The following is a 19,205-nucleotide window of genomic DNA, read 5'->3' on the forward strand; positions in this document are numbered from 1 at the left end:
CTTCAAAGACAATAATCATCACCATCATCATCATCATAAAAAGCTAGGGAACTTCGTTAGATTCAAGCAGACAAAAAAGAAATGAAAATTAAATGCACTGTGGGATCCTTATTAGGTCCCTGGACCATAAAAAGGAAGCAAGAAACAAAGAAAAAATTCCAGCTATAAAGGCCATTATTCAGAAAATTGGGGAAATTTGAATATTGATTGATTCTTACATAATAGTACTATCTTAATGTTAAATTTCCTGAGTGTGATTATGACATTGGGTTTATGTAAGAGACTGTCCTTCTACTGAAGTAGTTAGGGGTAGAGCTCAACGAAGTCTGCAGCTATCTCTCAAATGGTTCAGAAACAAAGGCAAGCAAACCGGCAAACAAAGAGTCTCCCAAGTCAGTGAGAGAGTGAGAGAGCAAAATACCGACAATGGGTGAACACAGGTGCAGGGTGTACGGGTATTCACTGTACTATTCTAGAAATTTATTATATGTTTACAAACTTTTGAAAGAGAGAATTAAAAAATTATGAAATAAAATGTTAAAAAAACAAACAGACAAACCTCAAGCAGCAGGATTAGCTAAGGAACTTGCCAATAGCCAAAAGTTAGCAACTGTCAGGACTGAGATGTAAACATCAGGTGTCTGGGGTGTGGTGGTTGTTTTTGACTCCAATAATGTTTAAGCTATTTTTCCACATGTATTCCTTTAAAGGCTGTGTACAAAAAAGAAACACAATGATTGCTTTTCTTTTACATTCCTGTTCAGGATGTTGGGGCTACTGACAAGGAGAGGCAGTGAAGAAGGGAGGTTCCCGCTGAGCGTTTCTGAGCTTGGCCACCTTGTGCGGTATGATCCTCAGCTAGGCAGAGTGAAATGAGCTGATGAAAAGCCCACAGCTAATATTACTTAAAACTCAACTGAAAACTATCTAAAATGCTAAAAACTGATCATCTCAACATTTAGGAATATATCAGGTAACTGGAAGGATAGATTTCCTATCTCAGTGGATGGTTACTATTCGCATGGCTTTGTTGACAGATCCTATGGGAGGAGGCTAATGATGTGTTTACACTTTACCATGCACGTAGAACTGTTAAAACTAGTCTGATACCTTCCGATTCATATTTCTAATTGCCCACACATAGCCTCATGGATATTTTATAACCACCTAAAATTCTAACTCCTGAAGTCAATTTATTGTTCCTTCTTCCTCCCCTTCCTCTCCACTCACACCGTTTTACCTTCACACCACCACACTCTGCTTGCGTTTGCAATTTCTGTTAACGACACCAATTTCTATCTTGGTGTCTAGGAATGCAACTCAGGAATGAATTTTGGTCCTTTCTCTTTACTTCACATATATATTAATAATTTGGTGATTCTGCCTCCTAAATAATAGCTCTTGAGTAAAAATTCCCCGTCCTTACTGTGTTGCCTCACTTCAAGTAATCCTACTGCTCACAAGGACTCCTGTGACAGCCTCCTCCTTGTTTCCTCTTACTCCACGTTCAATTACTCTATCCTCTTGTCACCTAAATTCTTTCTCTACATTATGTCAATCTGATGGTGTCTCTCTCCTAAAAAAAGAGTCCATAATGGCTCTTCATTTCTAGTAGGATAAGGGGCAAAAGCCTTAAACACATAAGCCAGCCTGCTAGTATCTGACTTCATCAGCCATGTGGCCCCTGGATGCTGCCATCCTGACCCACTGAGGCTTGCCTTGATGTCTATCCTCTTCCTTCTCACACCTGCATGTGTCCTTCTTGCTGTCTAGGATACTGCTCCCCATTTATCCATCTAGAAAGGCCCTAGTCTTCTTTCAATGCCTGTATCACTGTGTCTTTCTTTCTCTTCCTCCCTGAGGCAGAGTTAGGGACATCCTCTTTAGGATCCTGTGGCATCTCTATTAAATCATTTATCCAAATAGCCTTATTATACTTTGCTTATGTGTCTGTCCTTACCTATAAGGGCAGGAACATGTTTCAATAATCTTTTCATCCCCAGCACCCCACGCAATGTCCAACATATAGCAAGTACTCAAGAGCTGTTCATTAAACAAAATAATATTAATAAATAGGAAGGGAGGCATAAACCATAAAATATTTAGTTTATCAGATTTAAAAATACATATTAACAAATTCATAGACCAGGCCAAAAATGATGGAACTGCAGATTGCTGGTAAAATCCAAGATTCAAAACTTTTATTCCTGCTGCCTATTCAACCCAATATTTTGTTCACCAAACGCCTATTACTCCACAACTGCACAGAGGTCTCCACAAGAACTTTTTTCCCCTGTGGATGTCTGGGAGTAACCCCTAGCTAAGCCAACTCAAGCCAGGTGACAAGTGGAGAGAGGAGACAGGAGGTGTGGGCATGATCTTCACATCGCTGGAGGAGGCCTGGGCACTTCCCAGAGAGGGACTGCTGTGTCCAACCTCCTTCCGAAGCTACCTGCACTGATGCAGCCACACACTTGCCATTGAGCAGGAGAAGTTCACTGAAAGCCTGCTCCCAAAAAGGGGTCTGTGGTCCACAACAGCACACAGGATATTAGGGAGCAGAGTATGAGAAAGGCCCCAAAGGCCTCTGGAGCCAACAGAGAAGCCAGAAGTAAAAATATCATGAAGTTCATAGTCGTTAAAAATTTGTCCCCAGGAAACTTGTATGAGGGTGATATCAATATATTCAGTGTACAGCTCCTTTCTGGTCACCTATATAAAATCCTGTGCCCTTTTATACTCTGCTCCCAAGCTAACACTACTGATCTCTGTGACAAGGGCACCGTCTTACATCCGGAAAGTGTTTCAACCTGCACATACGTTACCTTTAAACTGAGTCCCTGTAACAAATTGAGGAAAGAGGGGAAAGACAGAGAAATTCTGATGCCTTTTTCCAGCACCCGACACTTCAGCTGGCGATTGCCAATAGCAATGGAAAAATAAAACAGATAATGAGATATTTGGTCCACGTGCTTTGTGTATGTACTTTTAAAATGTCACCTTTGGGAAACTCAACCCACCAATGGATTATTAATAAAATTCAGCAACTGTCAAAGCACTTCTCCGTGGAGGGAGGCTTGGCGGCGACACCTATTAGGAGAGAGAGACAGATGGCCTTACCTCTCAGCTCCCGCGTCCACAGCTGCGAGTGGAGGTAACTGGGAGGAGGGGTGGTGGGGGCTCCCCTGTACATTATGTCCCGGAGAAGGGTGACTGACAGGATGTGGGGGCGGCACGGCCCCAGCAGCTGTTCCGCTTCGGCTTGAATGATTGCTGGAGAAAATGGGAGCTGAAATTAAGGGAGAACAAGCATGAGACTGCGCCCCGAATGAAGCCCGCATTTCTTTTAAATACCGAAGGCTGACAGCAAGCATATTTTAGGGGCTTGTTTGTTTTTCTCTGGGTGGTTTTCAGGGAACAGTTCTCCCCTTCTTGGATATACACAGCTTTTGTTTTCATGGCGGAACAGGTTCCTCGGGAGCGCACGTGCAGCTCGCTCCAGGCTGCCGATCGCGGTCTGTCTCCCGAGCGCGGCCGTGCCTCGCCAGCTCCCTGTCTGGACACCGTGTCATTAGTCAGTCTTGCACTGTTGCATCTGTGCAAAGGTCTCTGTATCAGAGCTGCTCGGTCACGGCGGATGAGAGTCATCGGGTCACAGAATATTCGGCCAGCTGACCAAGGAGGGCACAACACAGTCCTTCGTGCTCCTCTCGCTGCTGCAGCGAGCCACTGCGGGTCAGGCCAGGGTCCCTCTCCGTCACTGCTAAATGAGCATAATGAGGACGGAGCTTCCCTGATCCCAGCACAAATGTAGGATCCTACACCCTTTTAACTTAAGAGTCTAACTGACCCCCGGCATTTCCCAGATGGCGTGATGAATATACTTGGTCTTCATCAAAAAGGGGTCCCTTCAAGATATAAAAAGGGGGCCTCAAATGCAGCCCCGGGATCTCCCCCCATTGTTGTTTATTATGACACAGGGAGTGAGTTAGAGCCCCATTCGTAGGGGCAGCCTAGCCTTTGAGAACTGTATGTGACCCCAAACACGAAAATGTGCTCATTTAGATCGGCTAATTGGTGTGATGTCACAGAAGAAACCAGGACTTGTCACTTTCAGAGTCTTATCAGAGAGGCTCTCTCAGTGTCTGGGACCTACTCAGTAGACATCTCATTATGCTGCAATCATACCAGCGCCATTATGCTGACTCTCTTTAACTTCCTTCTCTGTACGAAGCTATGCGGAGCTTTATACCCATTTCTGCTCTCTTTGAACTTACTCTACCAATATCAAAGTATAAAGGGATTTTTTTAAAAAAACAAAAGAAATCAGGTTCAGGGTTAAGAAAGAGAAGCCACGTTATCAAACAGATTTGAGGGTTTAAAAGTTCAGGGAGTTGTATTTTTAGACCAGTACCATTTTCCCGACCTCTCCAGGATAGAATACATACCCCAGATGACCCAGCCCCCAAAAGCTTAATCCAATGGAACAAGAGTTCAAGTATTTAAAGGAACATGTGAAGAGGCAGAATTACCATCTTCCCGCTCAAAAAGCTACTGACAGGGGTGTGATCTGATTTGAAGGGTTTATTTCTGGTAAATCAGCATTCTGTCAGGTTAACTCTTGTCCTCAGAAGCCTGTATCCACCACAGCCCTCCAAGTCCTAAAAAGGTAGTGAGGCCGGAAAATGCTTACCAGCTCAGAAAGGCAATGCTGAGCTTCTGTCGTGTGCGTCAGCCTCCATAAAAGTTGCACATTTGCAAACTCGCTAGAGTCACCTTATGAATCACTACCCTCATTTATGCTCAGCTTGCTCAGGGAACCACAATTCTGCTTGTATTCCAAATAATAATTTTACCCAGGGGAGAAGGCTGTTTGGATTGACTGTGGCAGTAGTTTTCAATACTGGTGTTTGTCAGCATGGAGCTTGGTGTTTTATACACTATTCCAAAATTTAATGGAATAATAAGAGGTCACAGAGACACTGTGAAAACACAGCTAACTTTTTTTTTTTCTGCCTTAGTGTAGAAATGTGAGCTTTCCTATTTATTTTGTTGTAGTTGCTGAATGCACCCATCACTTATTTTCCCTTGGAGGTATTTTTGTATGTATTTTCGTGTGTTTATCACAAGGGAAGCATCGACCCTGGTGTGTATAACCCAATGGGCAACAGGAAAACTTGGTGTGTACACTCTATACTCTACTCTATGGTTCAACAGAAAGTGCGGTGCTTCTCAGAGGTGTATGTTAGCTACATTTGGCATTTGCTGTGATGAAACAGGCTAGGAAATCTATATAGTTTGTAGCATGTCACTCACTCAAAGTTAGGCCTGTTTAGGGGCTCTCCTTCATGTCGTTTAACATACAGGAACAATCATCCATCATTCATCCATCAATAATCTATCCATCTGTCCACCTTGTCTGTCCATCCATCCATCCATCCATCATCCAACCATTATTTTTTGAATTCAAAATGTATTAATTGCTTATTATGTGCTAGCCACTCTACCACATGAATCTCTGCCCTTGCAATTTAGTGAGAGGAACAAACCTCTATGCATTAGTTTTACCTAAATACTAGAGAAGAGCATTGAACATGGTGCAGTTATGGGGAGGCACTGCCAAGCTGTGCCTGGTGCAGCTGGTTGCCACAACAATGGCCAGTAGAAACAGGTGGTGGGGAGGATATGAAGTGAGTCCCATGAGGTTTCTGGTATGGGGTTGAAGGCTCAGGAACGTGCTCCCAGCTGTGCTGGACACAGTCAAGCTCTGACTGACCAACAGTCAAACACACGTCCACAGCCCTTCCCTCTTCTGCTATAGCTGGTGAAGGGAACAGAAACAGGCAGTGGTCCCCTGATGGGGCCCCATGACAATAAGAGAGGAAGGGCTTTAGGATTCAATTTAAAGCCTGGATTTGGAAAGTATACTGAACAGTTTCTTACATACGGTGTAGGAAATCACATCTCTACAAATGAGACCTGTGATTTGCCTCTGTTTTCTAACAAATGGGATGAGGAGTAAAGGAAAATCTTTCTTCTGGTGAGATTACAACCTAGGAGAAGCTTGCAAATCAGTGTCTACACAAAGCACTTTGCATGCAGAGTCTGAGTCATGACTGCTCTTTGTAGATATTGCCTGTGACCAAGATAATGGCCAGAAATTTGGAGGAAGTAACAACAGACACTAGCATGGCTTTCCAACAGTGATCCAATCCCAATATTCCATACCCTTCCTACAGGGTGAACAACTCTCTGGAGTCAGACAGCTGTGGCCTCAATAGCATTGTCTTTGGCCTTTAGCAAAGACCCACATTTCTCAGAAATTGTCACTATGGCATAGGAAATGCTTCGCCCACTTACGCTGTCTTCTAGGAATTTCTGACCATACCATAGTCATACATCCAGGATTCAATCTTAATTCCTATAGTTTAGGAATATTATTTCATTCATTCATCCCTTTCAAACACAATGTTTTAGCACCTACTTTGCATCAGGCAGGTGCAAAGCTCTATTACTGCCGTCAATCTGAATACCTGCTGACTTCACATAGACCTGCCCACCACAACACATGCTTCCAGACAAATGTTCGGGCTTTGCCAAGTGATTTTAACCTCAGGAAGAAAATCTCCATGTTAAAGTAAAATTGTAATGTCATTTGCAAAAGGAAGAATTTCCTTCCAACATACTCAAAATGATTTTCTGAACGCAACCAAATGGGGCACACAATGTGGCCTATCGATCAAAGCATAAAGAAGAGAACTGATCCCTCCAGAATACCTGGCAATATTAACAAAACTGTGTGATCAAATCAACCAGCACACACAGGCTGCCCACGGGGGCGGCCTTCATTGTCTGTGTCAACTCAGGGGTCACTGTTGCTTTCAAGGCTGGGAGAGAGCTTTTAAGTGAACTTCCAGACTTGGCTGATGACTGGCAGCTGGAACAACTGATTAGGCATGGCAGAGGAACATATTGGAAATTCTTATTGCTTTTGTGATTAAGAGATGAGTGGACTCCCCAAGGAAATAAAAGCCTGGCCTTGAGATGAACACGTGAGCCCTGCCTTCAGCAGAGGACCAGGAACCTGCCTCCCTGCTGCTTTGGGCTTTCTCTTTCTTTGGGGCCTGGCTTACTGAAGTCCCACACCCTGTCTCCGGTAGAGGGAGGTGGAGGTGACTCAGCTGGGCTTTATAATTTTAACAAAGCAGCATCTGTTGGTCTACGTGGTTCTCAGATGCCATTTCACTGGCTACTGGACTAGGACATTCTAGGCTGGCACCTTTAACTAGCTCAGGTTAATTCAGATTAATAGGCAGCTATCTTTGTCCAAATGAAAACTATTAATCTATATTTCTAATGGGTAAGGACAGGGCACCCTTGGGGTTACGTCAGCTGTGATGTATGCACAGTGTAAACAGAGGGAGACAAGGAGGGTAGTAGCATCCCCAAATAATGACTACTTGTCCCAGGCCCATCACCAGAGCAGGGGAAAGCCACCAGAGGCATTGCTTGGTGACTGTGTTGTCATCATTTTAGAGGGCAAGGATGAAGACCTGCCTTGTCAGACTAAGGTATATTAAAAACAGCCAATATGCACCCCTGTTCAAAACTATGAGAGCAGCTAGAGCCCTGCTTCTCAAACTCTAATGTGCAAACAAATCAACAAGGTAAAATATAGATTATGATTCCCAGGTCTTGGAGGCAGAGGGTGCTGACATTCTGAACTTCTAACAAACAACCAAAGTCCCTGGTGATGCTGAGGCTTCTGGTCTGGAAACTGCACTTTGAGTAGTAGGTACTGGACCGTATCTCAGCTGCGTTTCATCTTCTTGCTGTCTCACACCTCGGAACTAAGATTTATTGAGTACTTATTTATGTGCCAAATACTTCATAAACATTTCCCCAGCTGACTGATGAGGAACTTGAGGCCCAATCTGCTTCCTGGTTAAGTTACCTGGCGTAGGTCACATGGTGGTTAAGTAGTGGAGCAAGAATTTCAATCCAGGAAGTCTGATTTCAGGTCACATGACCCTAACCACCAGCCTATATTGCCTCTCATTCAATAAAGGCATAAGAGTGTTGGTACTGTATGGGAAGCCCTGAACACTCTGTTTGCAAAGGCCTCTTAGAGTCAATAGGCACTCCTTCCCCACCGCACACAATGCACACAAGTGGCTGTAACCATCCAACTGCAGGTTAGAATGCAAAAAGGATATTCCCATTTCAGTTTCTGCCCATCCCAAAAGCAACTCAGCATTGATGAGAGAAATTTTACAGCTCTGAAAATTAATTCGGGCAAGAGATTAACTGAATTATTTGGTTTGGAAAATAAACAGCTGGTGGAAAATGCGCTTTTTTTTCCCAAATAAAGATTTCAGATGCTTGTCAGAGACATATTGATCCACTGGTGCGAAAAGAAGGAAGGCAGGGAGGGGTTATTCACAAGCAATCAGTTATACACACCCTTTACCACATGCAAGCACCCTGGTCTGGGCCGAAAGGGCACCAACTGTCAGCAATGCACCAAGAGGAGGTTTACTGTGTAGATTTGCAGCCATTAAGCTGCTTTGTAAATCTGCATCTGGAGCTACTCCGGTTGCTGAACAGCTATGGCGTTGCTCCCTCTTGTTAGGCTTGTTCTTACAGGAAAAGGGGAACCAATCTTATTCATGGACTGTGAATTCACTTATGAGTGCCAGAGTAATGTTGGGATCCTGACATGTGACATTAATTGCTTGGTGGCTCGTACATGGGAAGAGGTGCGAGCTCACCATTCACCTCTTGAGCAATATTTCCAGGGTCAAGGCACAGAGAGGTAAACTAATCAATGAAATCAGAGTAAACTGGCTTTCATGGAGATATTAAAAGGAATGAGAAGACCCATGTAAATGGCGAGCCCAGTCTTGTCTCTGTCTCTATTCCTAGAGGAGAATTTGGACCTGGGAAGCGTTCAGGGAACGGTTGAACTACAATGGAAATTTTGGCTCGGTTGGCCTCAGCAGAAATTGGGCACTCTGTAGAGAGACAGTGTCAGAGTGGTTATTCACAGAAAGGAGTGCACACGAGGTGAGTCAGGTGGACCTGGATTTGAATTTTAGCCTTAGCAATCACTAGCAATGTGTCCTGGGCAAGCCGGTTAACCTAAGTCTCGGTTTCTTCATCTTTTTTTTTTTTTTTTTTTTGAGACAAAGTCTCACTCTTTTGCCCGGGCTAAAGTGAGTGCCGTGGCGTCAGCCTAGCTCACAGCAACCTCAAACTCCTGGGCTCAAGTGATCCTTCTGCCTCAGCCTCCCGAGGAGCTGGGACTACAGGCATGTGGTTTCTTCATCTTAAAGAAGGATATTACCTCACAGGATTGTGAAGAAGATTATAGAATGTGTAGAAAACACCTAGCATAGTGCCCGAACTCTAGTTAAGGGCTCAATAAACCACTGTTGCTATTATCTGGCTATTTATATTATTATAATTATTACCATTATTAATAGGATTAGGGAAAGACAAAGGCATATGTTGCTCCAAAATGGTAAATTGCCAAAAAAGTATGGTTTCCAATCTAAACTACAGATGGGAGAATGCATATAAATATAAACTGTAAACTAGAGTTATTTAAAAACGCAGAGGAGTTTATACATTATACTCAATAAGCTTTTTATTGTTCAATTTTTTACATGAGCCGCTATAAAGTGTTCAGGGCCTGTGAAAGAATCCTCATCAGGCTAAAATGTACTTTATTTTGCACAAGTTATACACACCTTTGAGTTACAACCCATAATACATTTCAGTTTAAAAGATAACAAGTCATTTTCGTGCATGACTACACTTCGTTAAGGAGCGAAAATGGGCTGTTACTAAAATGTCAACACAATTGTCCCTCTTGAAGCTTAGTTTATTTTGAAGTATTTTTACATTTTCAGCACTTCTTTTTGTTTGTTTCTCTACGAGTATAAAGATCCAGCCTTGGTTAATTTTCAGAATTCAAGAAAGACTTCCCTTCAGGCATTCTGAAGAAAATGACCAAGATTGAAGGTGACAGGAGTTTTGGGTCCTAATAGTGAAAATTTAGGCCCCAACACCTGCAGTTCTTTGCATTTCACCTTGAAACAATTTAATTGTGCTGTCCTTCAATGGAGAATGCTCTCCCGACCTAAATTCACAAACGAGAAAGAGTTTTCTAGCAAGGTACCCCCCCCCACCCCGCCCCATCAGCGTCACTTAGAAGGCTGCATTTGACACTGAGCTTAATTGGAGAATGGGAGAGATGCCTCAGCTAATCTTTGCCTTGTTGCCTATGAGTAGAAAGGGCTAGTTTTCTTTTTCTTTCCTCCTAACGTCTGGGAATTTTGCCCTTCTCCCTCTCTCCCTATCAGAAAGAGCATCCTTCCACGTTCCACCTGTTATTAGGAAAAAGTAGCTTCTCAAGGGTCTGCACAGTCATCTCTATAATCTTTCCCTGCTCCTTGCAGCATGAATAATTTTAATATTGCCAATCCTAAAAATCTATTCTTTCTGCTTGTTTTTTTCTTTTTTTCCCCACGTTGCAGTGTAGAGTATCATTATCCAGCAGCCCTGATAAGAGGATAATGAAACAATCCCTTCTCAACTGGATCGGGTGGCTGTCAGACTAAAATGACACCACCCGTACATCCTTGACATGCTACCCCAAGCTAATTGATGGCAAACAATGGCAACTGTCTCCCGTGCACGCAGACAAAGAAAACATACTCATGTCACCTGATGGGAGAGGTACCTGGCAACGGATAAACAAATGTGTTAGGGAGACATTCTATTAAGGTAAGCGAGGGCACAACTCTGAAGAACATGCCTATTAACTTTGAGCTTAAGAGTGCTGCTGTTCACCGGGGAACAGAAATAAATAAGCTAAAATGAGAATTTACTGATGTCTGGACAGTTACATGAATATTCAGATTCTCTTACAAATAAATATTCTCCCATGAGCTCCAAACTTCTGTGTAGGCTACCCAATTACATTTCCACTTCATGCAGCTTGGATTTATACCTAGGGAAGAAGTTATTAGGGTTTGGAAGAGGATACATGCTTACATGCCTTTCTGAAATACACTGCGATACGACTAGAAGATAATAGCTGATGTTATCCACATAAATGCCAACGGTTACCATCAAACATTCTGAAATACCAGGTGTAATTAACTTCAGGTTAGGAAAAGCTCCTGAAACATCTGCATTTCAGACAAAGACATTTTGTTACAAGTAGAATGGCATCATCTGGCAGCTTTCTCAGCTTCTCTGGGAGCAACATTTCATGTAGCTCTCTTGGATCTTTCCAGACAACGCATGGCATATCTAACCTCAAACCTCATTCCTTATCTTTCCTCCCTCCTCCTCCCGACCTACCTACTCACCCTCAAAGAGGTCTTTACACAGAAAGTCAGTAAAATAATATGAACAAGCCAAAGATTCAGACTCCCCTGCAGGAAATCCATCATTTCCTCCCGGTTTTTGTTATATCAAGCCCTTTTTTGGGCAGAGTGGGAAGCAGCCATGGTCAACTACTTTTCCTCTTACGGGAAGGCTCCTCATCTCTTTCTTTGGAAATAAAGTCCGACTTGGCCACACACACACACACACACACACACACACACACAAACAATTTTAGTAAAAAATATTGTGTTCTCTAATTCCTCATTATTCATCCCTTAACTATCTCCTACCTGTACCATATAGACCACGAAAGAGGTGTCCTCTCTTACAGAGCCTGCTGGGACGATCCCACCCCTCTACCTTCACATGACTTCAGAAAACACTTCACAGCGAAGGCTCCGTGGAAACAGATTTTTAGCACAGAAAGCCAATCCAATTTTTGATGCAGTATTATTCCAGCCAAAATCAAGGGCTGAACTATCAACTCTGAACTCTCTCAGGGGAACCTCTCCTTTTCCTAGATCTGTAAAATGGAGTAACAGCAGCCCTTTTGGGGGAATTATGGATAGTAAGGAAGCAAAGTCTTCAATTATCACCAGCTTCCAGGCAAAACTGGGTAGGATGAAGTTGGCTTTGTTGTAACTCCAGAGAACCCCTTTTCCTCCTTTTTTCACACTCTGACCACACTCTTCCATTTTGCCTTCAGGCACTTAGTGCTACTTTCCAGTTTACTCTCAAGATAGACGTTGATAAATTACTCAAATGCTATCATGAATTTATGCCCATATAACAGCCTTTTTCAAGCAATTTTTATTTAAAGGCTCTTCTCTACCTGTGGAATGGAGGGATCAGCATTCAGTCATATTAATTTCAAACCACCTTGTTGCTGTTAGAAAATGTATTTTGAGGAAGCAAGTATCATTCCTGTTAGAATGTAACCAAATGGGACCCTAGAGTTCAATATTTCAATTTTTGGCTTTACTCCTGGGCATTAATTTATATGTCTATGAAAGACTTAGATTTTAGAAATCATAATCCTTGACATTCAAGTGTTTGAGATACTTCTATTTTTAGGAAAAACAAACTTGGGGCAGAATAAAACCAGGACTCTCCCTGTGATCTGTCAGCCTTTGGTTCATCATAACTAGAACCAAGCCCTTCCTGTCCTCTGGCAACCTCTTCCCAAAGAAAAGTCACAATACTCATGACTTACCCTCCCATCATGGTCCATGTTGCCTCTGCAGATGTCTTCCTGCAATCTGATGACTTTAATTAGTGATTCTTCCATTTGAGGGCCACTACTTTTGGGGTTCTACAGAATGCTGCAGGGAGGACTAGGAGTGTTGGGCAGTACAAATGGTCCAGATCCTTTCAATGGTAACAGCTCTGCTGTTATCTGTTTTAAATATTGGGCCTTATAAAATCTCTGAAAACCCATGGGCTAGAAGACTACTAAAGTATTTGTCAAATATAAAATATGGGGATCGACAAAACCTGTACATATTGCACGATCCTAAACTATCTTATAAATACATTCTCCTCTTTAATTAATTTTAATTAATTCACTTTACAGCTGCCTTGATGTCACTCAGTCATTTTGATGAATGTCCCAGATGTAAGTATAAAGCAGGGGTCGGCAACCCTTCTTGTAAAGGGCCAGACGGTAAAGATTTTAGGCTTTGCAGGCAAGAGGCGATGTCTACATTCTTGAAACACATGTTCTCACCTAAAGGCTAGTAACCTTTTCTACATTTTTACATTTTAAAATCTCAAAACCAGCCTTAGTTCTCAGGCCACACGAAAGCAGGAGGTGGGCCAGATTTAGGCTCTGGGGCATAGTTTGCCAATCCTTGGTGTAATAAGATGTCGGTTGCAAGTTAACTACTAAGAACTCTCATGAAAATACTAGGAAACCATTTTTGAAATGTGGAAACTAAATTTGAGATAAGAAAATAGTCAAGAACAGTTTTCTGGACACCTTGGAGTATATTTTGAGACAAACGGCATGGCGTGGGAGAGTCTGTTTACAAAACATCGGGAGGGACCAAGGCAAAGCCAAAACAATGACTGTGTAAAATCGCATTGGTCAAGGCCATCAATCCAATTTCTTTCCTCCACCTGCTTCACCTTCACAAATTCACTGTTCATTACATTCATTTTTCAAGCAGGCACACTGGTGCTCTGTATAAGCAGTCTAAGCACACCTCTATTCTTCATGGCAATAGAAAAAAAAAGGTCTAATTTACAGATCTGAAAATGGTTCTTAGAATATGGAGGTTCCAAGTCCTCACCTTGATTTGAATTCTTCTTGGAAGGAACTGTTTATCTTAGGACATCTATTACTGAACCCCAAGAAGTAGCACTCAGTATAAAAGGAATGGGTCCTACTCCCTGTCGCAGATATCAACTTAGTTCACAAGTAATTCTTTAAGCTTTTAAGCAAAGAGGAAGGAAGGAAAGGAAGGAACACGGGTTGAGTATCTCCCAGTTGCCAGGGAGTGTACTGAACTCCTGTGCTATCTCATTTAATTCTCGCAACAGTGCTATGGAGTCAGCAGTATTACCACTATTTTATAGAAAAGGAAAAGTAACTTCCCCAAACTGAACATCTAGGAGGTGGACAGCCAGGATTGGAGTTTAAATCTAGCTCCATGTTCTTTCTCTGAGGTCCCCAAACCCCAGTCTGTGGCCTGTTAGGAACCAGACTGCAGAGCTCTGCCACCCACCCCAAAAACCCCCATACATGGAAAAATTGTCTTCCATGAAACTTAGGAAACAGGGTGGGGGAGGTGGGGTGCGCACAATAGCAGGAGGTGAGCAGCCAGCAAGCCAGGGAAGCTTCATGTGTATTTACAGCTGCTGCTCCCCATCGCTCGCATCACTGCCTGAGCTCTACAATCCCCGCTTCCCTCCACCCCCCCTCCCATCCATGGAAAAATTGTCTTCCATGAAACCGGTCCCAGGTGCCAAAAAGGTTGGGAACCACTGTCTTTCTACCATAGCACACACATTTCTAAAAAACAAAACCAAAACAAAATAAAAAACACAAGTGGGTTTGAAAACCCAAACCCTAGTAACCATCAAAACACAATTTTGACTTTGTGAGTTTGGGAGCACTGCTACCCAAGTGATGGGTTTCTTATTCCAGTGTTTTTCATTAGAGACCTACAGTAGATTTCTTTAATTAAAAAATTTCACGTGAATTACTGGCAAAATACTGGAAAACAAAATGTAAAGAAATATATTTTAGTTTTCTTCATTTCTACTGAATGATACTGATTAAATTCCCAATTTGTTTAGATTTACATTTCTTCTCATTTCCAGAAAGGAAAAATAAATGAGGGTTGTGTGTAATTTGTGGCACCTGTTCCCTATCTGCTTTATAAAACTATAACATGTATTTTTCTAGTATTTGGATAAAAGCAACAATAATTATAACTAATAGATGTTGAACACTTACTATGTTTTAAGAACTCTTTATGTCATTGAATCCAGCAATTAATCTCAGTAAGAGGAAAATCTGAGTTAGAGGAAGAACTATTAATAACATTTGTACTTATAAATGTTACATTTGAGTGTAGATTGGCTACACAGATGATCAGAAGAATTGTACAAAACAGGGTTAGTAATATAACTTAAGAAAAAAATACAATATACTGCCCATCTTTATCTTTTGTATAGGTATAACCCCAAACTTCCTCAGTGCTTCAGAACGATGGATCCTAGATCATTACTTCCCTAATCACAAAGTCTTCTGGGGCAGTTGATGCATTGCATTTTTAATGAAGTACATCCATTTCTCAGAAATGCTTGGTAAGCATCCCTGTAAACCAGCTTGAGGAGTAAATTCCTATGCACATTGATGAGAATTTATCTCTTTTTCTTTTGAACACTGAAGAGTTCACTTTCTGTAGCTGCTCATTCCCAGATGGTGGAAATAAGAACTTTTTCTACACCCTCAGGGAAAAGGTTCCAGAGCAGCGTATAAACCCCTGACATCTTAGGGTGTTCTTAGGTGTTTGAAACTCTAGGGTAAAACTCAACTTTGAAGTCCAGAGCTCATGGACAGTCAGAGCAGGAGCAGACATGAACAGCTAAATTCCCTAAGAGAGAACAGGGCTGGAGTTCCAGGAGCTCGCTCTGGGCACAACCAGAAAACAGGGGGTCCTGGAAGTAAGGCAAAAGCAGCCTTGAAACTTAGGTAGGAAAACTAAGACTCCAGGGAGGCAGCTGTAACTTGCGATGAATCGATCAATGCTTGCTGTTAAGGCAGAACTATGGATGGTTCCAGTCATGGCCAGGGCACCTGAGTGGGGCAGATCAGTCTCTGACAATACTGAGGAAAACACTATAAAAGCCAGTTTTCTGAGACAGCGCTGCTGGTTGCAGGGAACGAGTAAGATTCCACAATGCTCCCTTTATTTGGTGCCTGCAATATACTCTCTTATTACTGTAAGATATGACAAGCAATCTCCAAGTTAATTCATTAATGTCCTTCGATTTAGAGTCTTTTGCCATTCTTAACATTTATTTTTAGTGCTCACACAAGTGTAAAAGAGGAACTTTCACTATGACTACAAACACCTTGAAAATGTCCAGTTTCTTTTTTCTTTATTCTTCACATGAAAGAGGCATAACTACCTATTTCTTTCTTTCCTTGGAAGGTAAATTCAGATGAAGCAGAAAGTCAGAACTCTGGACTCAGAAGTTTGACCTATAACCTCCTAACTACAAAAAGTATTAGCTTCTCATTCCAGAAATTCTATGCTGAATTCACTGTCTTGCCATCCATCTGTCCCTTAAGATTTGGGGTACATCTTAAAGTAGACCCAATCTTCTATTTTCATATTCCATTTGAGTGCTGGGAAAATAATATTAAATGAGGAAAAGGAGAAATAATAGTATAAAGATAATCAATACTTTTCCCAAAAGGAATAAAGCTACAGTTGGCCAGCATCACTACTTCCACTCCTCCTCAGTGAGGTATGGAATTGTTTTTGCTCACCCACAAAAATATTTTTACAGCAAAAACTTGTGCATATTATAAAACTGAGTAATTCAGCTTAATCTTGCGTGAATAACTAACACGAATACAAGGGAATAAGTGGATATGGAAAATTAAAGCACCAAATTAAGCAAGCTTGCAAACACATAAAGGCATTAACATTAGCTGCATACATGCAAATGTGCCCTGTGCTGGCTGGGAATAGGAATTTTAATTTTTTTTTTTAGATGAGTGGTTATAAGATCTCACTCTTAATCAAAATATAAGCAGTGCCACTATGACACTGCTGTGGGGTGACAAATAAAATATCTGCCTATAGGCTCTCTGTAGTGACAAACAGAAATACATACTACAGTACAATTCTTAGTCTACCAATGCCCTGGCCAAAACTCAGATCATATTTTGCCAGAAGTTACATTCCCACATTTTATCATCCAGAGCAATGGTTTTCAAAATGTGGTCCCTGGACCAGCAGCACCTGGTATCACCTGGGAGCTTGTTAGACACACCTGGCAGAAATGAAAATTCTTGGGACTTACTCAGACCTACTGAATCAGAAACTCAGGGAGGGGACGCAGGGGACAGGGAAGAACACCGAACTGTATGTTCACAAGCCTTCCAAGTGCTCTGATGCCCACTAAAGGATTGGCTGAGGACGAGGGAGGGCTCAAGTTGACAGGTTAAAGCTATCAGTGCCTGCAACACAGAAGTATGAGGCTCGCTTTTACCCTCATTGAGTCTCTAATCCAACTTGGTGGATAAACCACAGATGCAAGAGATGTTACAAAAACAACATAAGATTTTGACAGCAGTTCAAGGCAACATCAAAAGAGATGTCACAAAGAGGTTATTGTCAAATGTTTCCCTTTAAATCCCTTTTGTACCCTGAATCTCCACCTTCTTCTGTCCACCACCTATTTCCAAGTTGTTCTGTTGCTTTTTCACCTTTGTGAATTCCAAGCAAAGCAGTGCTTTTGAAGTTAATGCAAGTAAAAACTATGCATTTTATAATGCTCTGTCTTTCTAAAGACTTTTATATAGATCATGTTGTTTAATCTTCACAACTCCCCTATAAAGTTTAACCTACTGGGAAATTTGTGTGTCAATTTAGAACCCTCTAATAAAGTCTCTAAATTAACAACCACTTTTTGAGAACAGACTATATGAGGCACTTTTATAGAAAATTATTTCTAACACTTACAACTCTGCAAGCTGTCCCACGGCAGCAAATATACTCAACTTAAGAATGCAGAAAAATGTACTAAAACATACACCATAAAAGTACATTGAAATGAAACATTAACTATTTCACGAAGTATGTTAAATCCTGTATAGATTTAATACGGTGCTATTTATTACAAAAAATAATGATATTGTGAGAAAGAAGCCCTCACCTCTCAGTAATGAGGGTGGAGCAAAGGAAATGACAACACATGACTTTAAAAATTCCTGCTCTAGAAAAAAGTCTTCATTTTCCTTCTACATTTCCATATCCGAACAAAACACCTATCTTTTCCTGAAAAATCTGAGGTTACATTCTAAATTTTGAAAATTCAACAGGACTTGTAAGCTCGAAACATACATTCATTTTATAATCCAATAGGAGTTGTACCAATAAAACTCCCTTATTCTCGCAGATTCCTTTTGCTCCAGCTCCGTTAGCTCTTCCCTGATGGGTGGCTTCTGTGGGACTCAAACCTCTCAACCACAATGGCCCCCATGATGTCTTCATGGCTTAGGTCATTTGCTAAAGTCACGTTTTACTGACTCCATAGCACAGCTTCAGTTTGGAGGGAGCCATAATTTCTGTGATCACTCACAGGATAGATCATCTTTCACAGAGCGATCTTTATTAGTAAATGGACCCCCTGCCAAGACCAGGCACTGGTCCAGGCCGTCCATGGCCTTCCTAAATTGCAGGCTTACATGCTCCACCCATTCATCACAGGAGCAAACCAGAAGATCTATACAAGTAGCAAGGCATGAAAGTGGCATTCACACCTCCATCTACTGGCTATGAAACAGTTTCTCTCAGATTATCCAGTAAATCACCTAACTTTACAGGCTGCTCTGCAGTGTTATCTATCTGGGGCACAGACCCTCTGAAGAAAAGGGCAGAAAATTTAAGTAAACCATCGTTGAGGCTGGCTCATCGCTGCCCGGCCTTCCCATTAGATCACAACACTGCTCTTAGGTTAGCTCAGGAGCAGGCCTGGGGAGCCCTGGGATTTTCAGAATAGTAGACAAGTAAACACCTCAATTTAAAATCATCCTCAGTGTGGCCTCAAGTGATGTTTGGCTGCTTTAACCTGGGATGCTATTTTCTTCCACAGAAATGAAAGTCTTTTTGGGCAATCCTTTCTAATCAAGCTCTGTCTTACCAACCTGAGAAATTTGTTTCAATAAAGGAAGCCAACATTTCAGGAGACTTGCAAGATAAGATTTGTATGTGTCACAACTGCCATCTTCCCTCTTCACCTTAATGCTGTGCAAACTATCTTTCTCTTGGAATCTTGCAAATCATCATCTATTAGCCATTAAAATTTTCCATTGCAAAACCATGAAGTCTTCAGACCATGAGTCATACATCGTCAAGGCTTCTGAAAGACCATGGTGTTTGATGTCAATTTTAACTGCTTCCTACCCTACACCCATACGTACTCGACAGGTTTCCATCAAAATGTTTTCTGTGATAAATTAACTTACTAGCACTTAAAGGCATAAGTGCTTGACAATCATTAAACAAATATTTTCTTGATATTGTATAACAGAAGGTAAAGGGAATAACTCCAAGTACTTT

General features: G+C 41.7%; 1 protein-coding gene across 2 annotated transcripts in view; it reads right to left on the minus strand.

Moving 5' to 3' along the window:
• Positions 1–19,205, minus strand: part of GLIS3 (GLIS family zinc finger 3) — a 448,343-nt gene that overhangs the window by 40,777 nt on the left and 388,361 nt on the right. For both annotated transcript variants that reach the window (XM_012652892.1, XM_012652893.1), the window contains exon 8: positions 3,121–3,289. In XM_012652892.1, the coding sequence (XP_012508346.1) occupies positions 3,121–3,289 (169 nt within the window). The remainder of the gene's footprint in view (positions 1–3,120; positions 3,290–19,205) is intronic.

This window comes from Propithecus coquereli, unplaced genomic scaffold, assembly GCF_000956105.1.
Source record: "Propithecus coquereli isolate 6110/MARCELLA unplaced genomic scaffold, Pcoq_1.0 Scaffold403, whole genome shotgun sequence".
In the NCBI taxonomy this organism is placed as follows: Eukaryota; Metazoa; Chordata; class Mammalia; order Primates; family Indriidae; genus Propithecus; species Propithecus coquereli.